Source organism: Trichomycterus rosablanca, chromosome 9 (assembly GCF_030014385.1).
Source record: "Trichomycterus rosablanca isolate fTriRos1 chromosome 9, fTriRos1.hap1, whole genome shotgun sequence".
Lineage (NCBI taxonomy): Eukaryota > Metazoa > Chordata > Actinopteri > Siluriformes > Trichomycteridae > Trichomycterus > Trichomycterus rosablanca.
The window spans coordinates 13808063-13821022 of NC_085996.1; the positions used below are offsets into that span (position 1 = coordinate 13808063).

General features: G+C 44.3%; 1 protein-coding gene across 3 annotated transcripts in view; it reads left to right on the plus strand.

The window, feature by feature from the left end:
- Nucleotides 1–12960, plus strand: part of stxbp5a (syntaxin binding protein 5a (tomosyn)) — a 210700-nt gene that overhangs the window by 130646 nt on the left and 67094 nt on the right. For all 3 annotated transcript variants that reach the window (XM_063001921.1, XM_063001922.1, XM_063001923.1), the window contains exons 6-7: nucleotides 39–102; nucleotides 1967–2050. In XM_063001921.1, the coding sequence (XP_062857991.1) occupies nucleotides 39–102; nucleotides 1967–2050 (148 nt within the window). The remainder of the gene's footprint in view (nucleotides 1–38; nucleotides 103–1966; nucleotides 2051–12960) is intronic.

Genomic DNA, 12960 nt, shown 5'->3' on the forward strand with positions numbered 1-12960 from the left:
AAGACCAGCCTGACTTATGTCTTGTTTTTCTATTTCAGGTCCTCCAAGTCTCACCCTGGCCCTGTCGTCCACATAAGTGATAACCCGATGGATGAAGGAAAAGTAAGAGAATTATTAGTTATTTTTACCAAACTTGTGTTATTCTGTGTCCTTGCTGATAATTAATAAAAGCAATCCTCTTATATTCGGCAAACAGTTTAATCATGTATAACAGATGGATTGATCGTGGCCTTATAGGTGTCAGAGAAGGCAGGTTCTAGAAGTACCCATGTTTTAGACCCATGTTTTGCTGACAGATAAATGCAATCAATGATATAAAATCAATTAGATCAATTGGATCTCAGTGGTGCTTTTGTAGGTATCAGCAGGGTGTCTACACGGACGTGATTGGCTAGGGCAGCGGTCCCAAACCTTTTTTGCACCACAGACCTGTTTCATATAAGATATACTTTCACGGGCTGGTGGGGGCGAGGGATTTAATATACAATTATACAACGAGCATAATAAAAAACACAAAGTGTGTATCAATACTACTCAACGATGAGCTTTTTTTGCTCATTTTTGCTAGCTTGTGGGCTTAATTTTTGGCATCACGTGACTGAAATAGGAACTTGTCAGGAGGATCAGACATATGTTAATAAAAGACAATCCAGTTTCCGTGGCTAGGGCAGATGGCACAGGTGGTTAAGCCTACCAATGGACATTCTTGCCTTGTGCCTGGTGGAATTGTGCCCCCCATATATATTACTGATCAGCCATAACATTAAAACCACCTCCTTGTTTTTACACTCACTGTCCATTTCATCAGCTCCACTTACCATATAGAAGCACTTTGTAGTTCTACAATTACTGACTGTAGTCCATCTGTTTCTCTATATACCTTTTTAACCTGCTTTCACCCTGTTCTTCAATTATCAGGACCTCCACAGGACCACTACAGAGTAGGTATTATTTAGGTGGTGGATCATTCTCAGCACTGCAGTGACACTGACATGGTGGTGGTGTGTTAGTGTGTGTTGTGCTGGTATGAGTGGATCAGACACAGCAGCGCTGCTGGAGTTTTTAAATACCGTGTCCTCTGACTGTCCACTCTATTAGACACTCTTACCTAGTTGGTCCACCTTGTAGATGTAAAGTCAGAGACGATCGCTCATCTATTGCTGCTGTTTGAGTTGGTCATCTTCTAGACCTTCATCAGTGGTCACAGGACGCTGCCCACGGGGCGCTGTTGGCTGGATGTTTTTCGCTGGTGAACTATTCTTAGTCCAGCAGTGACAGTGAGGTGTTTAAACACTCCTTCAGCATTGCTGTGTCTTATCCACTTATACCAGCACAACACACACTAACACACCACCAGCATGTCAGTGTCACTGCAGTGCTGAGAATGATCCACCATCCAAATAATACCTGCTCTGTAGTGGTCCTGTCGGGGTCCTGAGCAATGAAGAACAGCATGAAAGAGGGCTAACAAAGCATGCAGAGAAACAGATGGACTACAGTCAGTAATTGTAGAACTACAAAGTGCTTCTATATGGTAAGTGGAGCTGATAAAATGGACAGTGAGTGTAGAAACAAGGTGGTGGTTTTAATGTTATGTGTTTAATGTTCAGCAGAAATGTCAAGCATCTAGCAAATGTTTAAATACGTTCTTCCAATGTATACCCAGGAGAGCAACCCTTCTCTTCCAATTCTGCTCATCATCATTACCAGGATTCAGGTCATTCAGGGTTATTATAGCAGATAAGCCTGATGAGATCTCGTTTTTACCCTTTTTATGCACTCAGTCACAAAGTCACCTGAAGTTCAGATTCCTTAAAGAGATTTGGCTTATATGACTTTTAGTTTAGTCTAGTCTAGCCACTTTCTGATCTCTTTTTATTGCGTCTTATCATAATCTGACCTATTGTCTCTAATGTTGATTTTCTAATGTTCTTTGTCTTCGTCTCTGTGTTTACCTGTCTTTCAGCTGATAATAGGATTTGAGTCTGGTATCGTGGTGCTGTGGGACTTGAAATCAAAGAAGGCAGACTACCGTTACACTTACGACGAGGTTGGTTCAGTTGTTTTCCTCCTGCTCTTATTATAATAGCGGCTTTACTAATAGGATCAACAGAAAGCAGATCAAATGTTCTTGAAAAGGTTTGATATAAACATGTTAGAGCAGCTGAAGAGTGTTTCTTGACCTTGTTGGTTTGTGGTTTGGCTTTGGTATACAATATATTTTGAAGAGATGCATTGTACATGGAGGATTGATTTGTGGAAATCAGTGCTAGTGATGTGTGCTGTGTTTTGTCATTCGATAGCATAATTAGCCATCCATGTGTCCACACATTGCAAGATTGCATTACTTGTTTCTACACTTACTGTCCATTTTATCAGCTCCACTTACCATATAGAAGCACTTTGTAGTTCTACAATTACTGACTGTAGTCCATCTGTTTCTCTGCATGCATTGTAAGCCTCCTTTCATGCTGTTCTTCAATGGTCAGGACTCTCCCAGGACCAATACAGAGCAGGTATTATTTACGTGATGGATCATTCTCAGCACTGCAGTGACACTGACATGGTGGTGGTGTGTTAGTGTGTGCTGTGCTAATATGAGTGGATCAGACACAGCAGCACTGCTGGAGTTTTTGAATACCGTGTCCACTCACTGTCCACTCTATTAGACACTCCTACCTAGTTGGTCTACCTTGTAGATGTAAAGTCAGAGACGATCGCTCATCTATTGCTGCTGTTTGAGTTGGTCATCTTCTAGACCTTCATTACTGGTCACAGGACGTTGCCTACAGGGCGCTGTTTGCTAGATATTTTTGGTTGGTGGACTATTCTCAGTCCAGCAGTTACAGTGAGGTGTTTAAAAACTCCAGCAGCGCTGCTGTGTCTGATCCAGTCATACTAGCTTAACACACACTAACACACCACCATCATGTCAGTGTCACTGCAGTGCTGAGAATGATCCACCACCTAAATAATACCTACTCTGTGGTGGTCCTGGGAGAGTCCTGACCATTGAAGAACAGGGTGAAAGCAGGCTAAAAAAGTATGTAGAGAAACTACAGTCAGTAATTGTAGAACTTCAAAGTGCTCCTATATGGTAAGGGGAGCTGATAAAATGGACAGTGAATATAGAAACAAGGAGGTGGTTTTAATGTTATGGCTGATTAGTGTATGTTGAGTGAATACACCTGTTAGTAATATGTGTGGCTAAAACACTTAAACCCAATAATTACAAGGGGTGTCCACATACTTTTTGCCTTGTAATGTATTTCACAGCCACAACCAAATCTAGGCATCAGCTCTACTACAAAAATATACCTAAATGCCCAAAGTCAACATGCAGCTCAGCTTTTAACAAGTTTAATGACCTTTATCAGCATCAGCCGTCATCTTACATTAGTCATTACATGCTACATGTTGTGCTCAAGGCAAAAAGCAAAGCTCACAAAGAAGTGTACTAACACACAGTCAAATCACATCCAATCTGTCTTCTCTCTCACTGCGTCTTCAGTTTTCTATCATACATAAAATAAAAAAGTAGCAAAGCTATTTGTTGTACTGTGTTACTTACTAAAGCGTTTTGTTATAACATTTTGTTATTAAGGTCACAGTATGGTATAGTGTGTGGAGCTTCTTGTTCTAAACTATTGACCTTCATCATTATGTATTATTATCATTATGTAAGTATTATTTATTTGTATTTTATTTATGCATTTTTCCTATTTTTTTCCTGATCTTTGTTGTATCCAATTGCCATGGTTATATCTCTCCTCCACTGCTGCAGACCTTTACCCTGACCGAGAAGAGCCGTACCTAACACACGCCCCCCTCTGACAAGTTTCCAACCGCTACTATCACCTGCACGAGGCGGGTTCACACATACCCCTTTTCCACCGGTGCGGAACTGGTTTGTCAGTTCCTCCAATGGAGTTCTCTTGCTGCTAGGACACATGTCAGTAGTGCAGGCTCACAGAAAGCCATATCGGGCACGGACAGTCATGCTATGCTTGTCGTAAATCATCCATCACTAGTACAGGCACCTCGACTGGACAGTAGAAGTTGATAGCATCTCAGAGATGGTACACCAGTGCATTAGACTGCTGTGAAAGGAGAAAGTTGAGTATTAGAGAATAAATAGAGCTTAAAACCTCAGCACAGACCTTAAGCCACACATAAAGCATTTTATTGTTAGCCTTGACATGGAAAAGAATGAGAATCCCTTATACTATAGTGAGCCATCTTTGATACGTGCATTTATTGCCAACTGTGGCCGAATACTATGCAAGCAATTAAGGGGTTAAGGGTCCAGTACCTTAGCCGCTCAGATTACATAGCCCCAAGATTAAATCTGGGAAGAGCTGTTGCAAGAGTTCGCAATGAACTGTGCAGTTACTGGAAACCTCCAGGCTACCAGAGTTGTCAAACTATCATCAGTCCTGAACCTATCTGCCCTTGACAGAGTAATCCATTACATTCCCCTGTCCACCCTTTTCAATCTAGGAGTCACTAGCTTTTTATCTGAAGGACGGTCTGCTCCATGAAATCTTTCACCTGTAGTTCCACAGAGTTCATTACTTGGTCCTCTTCTTTTTTCTTCTACTGCTGCTTTCTTTGTGATTGTTTGTTTGTTTATTAGGATTTTAACATCATGTTTTACACTTTGGTTACATTCATGAGAGGAACGGTAGTTACTCATTACACAAGGTTCATTAGTTCACGCAAGGTTATATTAAACACAGTCCTGGACAATTTAGTGTCTCCAATTAACCTGACTGCATGTCTTTGGACTGTGGGAGGAAACCGGGCGCTCCCGGAGGAAACCCACGCAGACACAGGGAGAACATGCAAACTCCAACCAGAAAGGACCCGGACCGCCCCACCTGGGGATCAAACCCAGGACCTTCTTGCTGTGAGGCGACAGTGCTACCCACTTAGCCACTGTGCCGCCCCTTTCTTTGTGAAGTCCTTAAGTGAAGCTCTTAAGTTCACATCCCAGCTGTGCTACTGACCACAGATACTATTAGCAGTGTCTGAGGTAGGGAAGTCAAACAGGTTTCTCATTGCTTTTAATGCTGTTCTAGGCACCTGCATATGGAAATATTAAATGTTTGGTGGTAGTTACGTGTAGTTCATGCGTCAAATGCTACAGATACAATCAGGCATAAAGACCTGAGTGACTTTGATCAGGACGAGTTGTTATGGCTAGACGAGCGAGTTGACATATCTCAGAAACAGCAAGGGGTGACCAGAGAGAGTGATTAAAAGTGGGATAATGACAGGAAGGCAGGCTATGGCAACCAACAGATGGATTACTGTGGATTGAATTGCAGATCATTTTAATACTGATGAGGTGAATGTGTCTGGGCCTACTGAATTAAATAACTCCATGCGTACAATGTGCAAACGTTTTATTTAGGCACAATCCATACTCGAAATCTATAATCAGACAAGAGTATTAGTATTAGTATTAGTAAGACAAAAGTATTAAAGGAAACGGCATGAATCAGAAACACGAAACAGACATAATAAGGTCTTAAATAAAGGCACTATAACTAGAAACTTGATAAACAAAAAACAAGAACATGAATCAGAAATGCTCTGTATAAATGTAAAAAACTCAGGCACTCAGCCTGACACTCGACAACCAAAGATATATATAGGCAAACTAATTACAGAGACGATGAGAAGGTAATAAACTAGAGCGAATCACAGACAGTGGGTGGCGACAGGCCGTGGGAAACAGAAATTAAAAATTAAAAAAGTGCACGAGGAGTGTTGTCATAGGGACGGGAACGGGAGACCATGTTACAGGTGACAACATACTGCGGGTCTGGTTTTACCAGAAAACACTGGGCACAATGCAGAAATACCTTCAAAGAGATTCGGCTACCAACCCAGATCTCAGAGGTGATAACAAAAATTATTATATTATTCCAAGGTCAATAAAGAGACATTGGCAATAATGTAATAACAATAATAATGATAGTAATAATAATAAGTGTTAGGGGATGAGCAAAGCCCTGTCTATGGATTGATGACCCGTCCAGAGTATTCCCACCTTGTGCCCAGTGTTTACAGTCAGATCCAACCCTGACTGGATTAAAGCAGTTGATGGAAATGAAATGAATAATAATAATAAGGGTGTTCAGGTAGCACAGTTCACCAAAACAGAGATCAGATTTGAATAGTTGGCTGTGTCTGAGGGAATGGGCAAAACCCTGTCTATGGATTGACACTCTGTTCAGGGTATTCCTGCCTTGCTCTGAGTGATAAAGCAGTTGATGAAAATGAAATGAATAATAATAATAAAAATAAAGGGTGCTCAGGTATCACAGTTTACCAACACAGAGAGTGGTTTCGAATAGCTGGCTGTGTCTGAGGGGATGGACAAAGCCTTGTCTATGGATTGGCGCCCTGTCCCGAGCATTCCTGCCTTGTGCTTAGGGTTTACAGTCAAATCCAAGATGTGCTGCAAGCCTGACCAGGATAAAGCAGTTGTTGGAAATGAAAGAAATAATAATAATAATAATAATAATAATAATAATAATAATAACAACAACAATAACAATAATAACGATAACAACAACTGCAAAACAATAATAATAATAATAATAACAGTAATAATAATAATAATAACAATAATAATAACAATAACAAAACAATAATAATAATATTAACAATAACAATAATAATGATAATTATAACAATAACAGTAATAATAATAACAATAATAATAATAATAACAATAACAATAGCAATAGCAATATTAATAATAATAATAATAATTATAATAATAATAACAATAATAATAACTGTAACGGTTATGTGGGCTAGACTGACAGGAGGGGCGGACACAAATGCAGAGATGTGAAGAAAAGCAAGGATTTATTAATAATTAAAGATAATACAAAGGAATACAAACAAACATACAGGGCTAAACAGGCTAACGGGGCTAAACAGGCTAACTGGGCTAAACTAAACATGAAACACAAACCTAAACCCTAAACTAAGCTAAACAGGGACTAGACAGGACTGGACAGGACAAAACAGACTAAACTGGACTAAACAGACTAACAGGGCTAAACAGACTAACAGGGCTAAACAGACTGAACAGGATGAAACAGACGGAACAAGACGAAACAGACTGAACAAGACGGAACAGACTGAACAGGACGAAACAGACGGAACAGGACTAAACAGACTGAACAGGACTAAACAAAGGCTAAACGGAGGCTAGTACACACAGGCTAACAAACAAGGACTATGCTAACAGACAGGGGCTAAACAGGGACTAAACTAAACAGGCTAACAAAGCTACACCGAACATGACTAAACAGGCTAGACAAGACATGACTAAACAGGCTAGACAAGAACTAAACAGATGAAACATGGAATGAACAGAACTAATCAAGAACTAAACAGACTAAACAAGGCATGAACAGACTAAACAGGCTAACATCACAGGAACAGGCTAAACTGACCGACAGGAGCTAGGAGGAAGGTAAAACAGAGTTACCAGGGGCAAACAGACAGAATTACCAGGGGCAAACAGACAGAATTACCAGGGGCAAACAGACAGAATTACCAGGGGCAAACAGACAGAATTACCAGGGGCAAACAGACAGAATTACCAGGGGCAAACAGACAGAATTACCAGGGGCAAACAGACAGAGTTACTCTGAAATAGTCTCCAACCAGCCTTTCCCTGAGCCTCTCCTAAATAGTAGCAGCTGGGGCTAATTAGCCCCAGCTAACCAATCAGGAGAGGGAGGCTGGCTGGAGACTGGGGAGAGAAGGGCGTGGCACACTGGAGCACAGGATCACCCTGAGGCTCCAAGCGTGACAGTAGGCCCCTCCCCGAAGGCACGACTCCTGGCGTGCCCAAATACAAAAAACAAAAACAAAAAGGAGGTCCTGGACCCTGAGGGGCAAATTTGAAGTCATTTAATATGCCTTGCGGTAGGCATGATAGGAGACCAGAAGCGCTGTCGGGGAGCGCCGACGAGAGTTCAAAAGCGCCGTCGGGGGGCGCCAACACGGAAACAGGAGCGCCATCTGGGGGCGTCATCTCGGAAACAGGAGCGCCATCTGGGAGTGCCGACGAGGAAACAGAAGCACCTTCGAAGGACACCAACTCTGGAACAGGAGTGCCGTCGGAGGACACCAACTCAGGAACAGGAGTGCCGTCGGACGACACCAACTCTGGAACAGGAGTGCCGTCGGAGGACACCAACTCAGGAACAGGAGTGCCGTCGGAGGACACCAACTCAGGAACAGGAGTGCCGTCGGAGGACACCAACTCAGGAACAGGAGTGCCGTCGGAGGACACCAACTCTGGAACAGAAGCGCCGTCGGAGGACACCAACTCGGGAACAGGAGCGCCATCGGGATGCGCCAACTCGGGAACAGGAGCGCCATCGGGATGCGCCAACTCGGGAACAGGAGCGCCATCGGGATGCGCCAACTCGGGAACAGGAGCGCCATCGGGATGCGCCAACTCGGGAACAGGAGCGCCATCGGGATGCGCCAACTCGGGAACAGGAGCGCCATCGGGATGCGCCAACTCGGGAACAGGAGCGCCATCGGGATGCGCCAACTCGGGAACAGGAGCGCCATCGGGATGCGCCAACTCGGGAACAGGAGCGCCATCGGGATGCGCCAACTCGGGAACAGGAGCGCCATCGGGATGCGCCAACTCGGGAACAGGAGCGCCATCGGGATGCGCCAACTCGGGAACAGGAGCGCCATCGGGATGCGCCAACTCGGGAACAGGAGCCAGCTGCGTGGAGCCTGGCGAAGAGGCTTCGTGAGTCAGCTGCGTGGAGCCTGGCGAAGAGGCTTCGGGAGTCAGCTGCGTGGACCCTTGAGAAGAGGCGTCCGGAGTCAGCTGCGTGGACCCTTGAGAAGAGGCGTCCGGAGTCAGCTGCGTGGACCCTTGAGAAGAGGCGTCCGGAGTCAGCTGCGTGGACCCTTGAGAAGAGGCGTCCGAAGTCAGCTGCAAAAACACTGGAGAAACGTCATTAATCAGCTGCACAACTCCTTGAGAATCTCCTTGATTCAGCTGTGAGGACCCTGGAGAGGTGTCCGAAGTCAATGGTGAAAACACTGGAGAAACGTCATTAATCAGCTGCACAAATCCTTGAGAATCTCCTTGATTCAGCTGTGAGGACCCTGGAGAGGCGTCCGGAATCAGCTGCAAAAACCCTTGAGAAACTTCTTGAAACAGCTGTGAGAACCCTGGAAAGGCGTCCGAAGGTAACTGCGAAAACACTGGAGAAACGTCATTCAGCTGCGAGGACCCTGGAGAGGCGTCCGAAGTCAGCTGCGAAAACACTAGAGAAACATCACTCAGCTGTGAGGACCCTGGAGAGGCGTCCGAAGTCAGCTGCGAAAACACTGGAGAAACGTCTTTCAGCTGCGAGGACCCTGGAGAGGCGTCCGAAGTCAGCTGCGAAAATCCTTGAGAAACTCCTTGAAACAGCTGTGAGGACCCTGGAGTGGTATCCAAAGTCATTTGCGAAAACACTGGAGAAACGTCATTCAGCTGCGAGGACCCTGGAGAGGCGTCCAAAGTCAGCTGCGAAAACACTAGAGAGGCGTCCAAAGTCAGCTGCTTGGACCCTGGATATGCGTCAGAAGTCAGCTGTTTGGACCCTGGAGAAACTGGACTCAGCTGCGAAAACACTGGAGAGGCATCCGAAATCAGCTGCTTGGACCCTGGATATGCGTCAGAAGTCAGCTGTTTGGACCCTGGAGAAACTGGACTCAGCTGTGAAAACACTGGAGAGGCGTCCGAAATCAGCTGCTTGGACCCTGGATATGCGTCAAAAGTCAGCTGTTTGGACCCTGGAGAAACTGGACTCAGCTGCGAAAACACTGGAGAGGCGTCCGAAATCAGCTGCTTGGACCCTGGATATGCGTCAGAAGTCAGCTGTTTGGACCCTGGAGAAACTGGACTCAGCTGCGAAAACACTGGAGAGGCATCCGAAATCAGCTGCTTGGACCCTGGATATGCGTCAAAAGTCAGCTGTTTGGACCCTGGAGAAACTGGGCTCAGCTGCGAAAACACTGGAGAGAACTTGAAACTGTTCGACTCTGTCTGGGTGGCAGGAGGGCCGACCCGAACTAGAGTACATGGGACAGGAGCCGGCAAACAAACAGAGAGACCCCCGGAGCCCTTGGGGTCAAAACAAGAAACAGGACCATAAGAATTTTGGCTGGCTCCTAACGTGGACATGGGACGGTCACGAGCATTAGTAGCAGGCACTGGCACCCGGACCACATCAGCAGTGGGCACGGGGGAAAATTGAACTTCCCCAGTGGGCACTGGATGCCGGGTATGAGCTGCAGTTGGCGCTTTGCTGCGTGTAGCGCCTCCAATGGGCTTGGGAGGTTGGGAAAACGTCCCAACACCAGACCCGTAAGGGTTTTTTCCTGGGAATTGAGCTCGCATGAGGCCCTCAAGCACCTTAACCGATTTCAGCTCAGCTCCCCTGTCAGACCAAAGCTGCCTAGCCCATTCACGAGCAGCACCCCTCAGTCTTGACATCATGAACAGAACCTTGTCTGTTTCAGCTGGCTGGGGGTCCAGAAGGTTCTGCAGGTAGAGCTGGCTCTGAAGAAGGAAGCCTCCGACAAATGAGTCGCTTCCATCATATGGAGTTGGCCTACTAAGCGGGAAGGTCTGAGGGAACCCCATGGAGTCAAAATCAGGGAACACCTGAACAAAAGACATCTCGCTGTGTCCTATAAGAGGGAGACTATTCTGTAACGGTTATGTGGGCTAGACTGACAGGAGGGGCGGACACAAATGCAGAGATGTGAAGAAAAGCAAGGATTTATTAATAATTAAAGATAATACAAAGGAATACAAACAAACATACAGGGCTAAACAGGCTAACGGGGCTAAACAGGCTAACTGGGCTAAACTAAACATGAAACACAAACCTAAACCCTAAACTAAGCTAAACAGGGACTAGACAGGACTGGACAGGACAAAACAGACTAAACTGGACTAAACAGACTAACAGGGCTAAACAGACTGAACAGGATGAAACAGACGGAACAAGACGAAACAGACTGAACAAGACAGAACAGACTGAACAAGACGGAACAGACTGAACAGGACGGAACAGACTGAACAGGACGAAACAGACGGAACAGGACTAAACAGACTGAACAGGACTAAACAGACTGAACAGGACTAAACAAAGGCTAAACGGAGGCTAGTACACACAGGCTAACAAACAAGGACTATGCTAACAGACAGGGGCTAAACAGGGACTAAACTAAACAGGCTAACAAAGCTACACCGAACATGACTAAACAGGCTAGACAAGACATGACTAAACAGGCTAGACAAGAACTAAACAGATGAAACATGGAATGAACAGAACTAATCAAGAACTAAACAGACTAAACAAGGCATGAACAGACTAAACAGGCTAACATCACAGGAACAGGCTAAACTGACCGACAGGAGCTAGGAGGAAGGTAAAACAGAGTTACCAGGGGCAAACAGACAGAATTACCAGGGGCAAACAGACAGAATTACCAGGGGCAAACAGACAGAATTACCAGGGGCAAACAGACAGAATTACCAGGGGCAAACAGACAGAATTACCAGGGGCAAACAGACAGAATTACCAGGGGCAAACAGACAGAGTTACTCTGAAATAGTCTCCAACCAGCCTTTCCCTGAGCCTCTCCTAAATAGTAGCAGCTGGGGCTAATTAGCCCCAGCTAACCAATCAGGAGAGGGAGGCTGGCTGGAGACTGGGGAGAGAAGGGCGTGGCACACTGGAGCACAGGATCACCCTGAGGCTCCAAGCGTGACAATAACAATAATAATAATAATAACAACAATAATAATAACAACAATAACAATAATAATAATAACAATAATAATAATAATAACAATAATATTAATAATAACAATAATAATAATAACAATAATAATAATAATAATAATAATAATAATAATAATAATAATAATAATAATAATAATAATAATAATAGCACTGCAGTCTATTATGCAAACAGGTAGCACAGTTCACCAACACAGAGACCGGTTGGCTGGGTCTGAAGGGATGGGCAAAGCCCTGTCTATGGATTGGCGACCTGTCCAGGGTATTCCTGCCTTGCGCCCAGTGTTAATGGTTAGATCCAAGACCTGTCGTGACTGTGATGAAGCAGTTGATAAAAAATAAAATAGTGAATGAAATAATAATCATCATTGGCACCCTGATCAGAGTGTATTTCTGCCTCCAAACCAGTTGATTTTGCAAAACCAGTGATTAATAAAAATAAATGAAAGAACACAGTTTATTATTATTATTATTATTATTATTTTTATTATTATTAGATGCATTGATGACAAAGCTGGTGGACTGTGTACTGCACAGACAATTTTCAATGTGTGCCTAGGTCTTCTAACCCAACCCCCCTGGTTGCTCTAAACAGTCCTTATGAGTGTGGATAAATGATAGAGAAAAGATAAAGACACTCCTGGCAGTAACATTTCAGGAGAAGTGGGGGACATTCAGACAGATGGAGGGTCACTCTCCCAGGGCTGGTGTTGCTAAAGTGTGGGTGTGGTGATAAATATGAGGTAACTGAATGTTGACTTGTATCACCTTGATGGAGAAGCTTAGTCATGTCATAAAAGTCGTTGCTAAGAATAATGTCCCCGTCTGGTCTCTGTCTGACCAATCCATCTACTACTCTCCATCTGGCTGTTACCAAAACATGTCAACAGTGTATAGGTAGAGTTAGTTTTAATGTGGCTTTCTTAATTTTAGTATTAATAAGTATTTCTTATCATTCATGCCATGGTCACTAGCCAGGGTCGTACCTTATACACCGATCAGCCATAACATTAAAACCACCTCCTTTTTTCTACACACATTGTCCATTTTATCAGCTCCACTGACCATACAAAAGCACTTTGTAGTTAGTCCA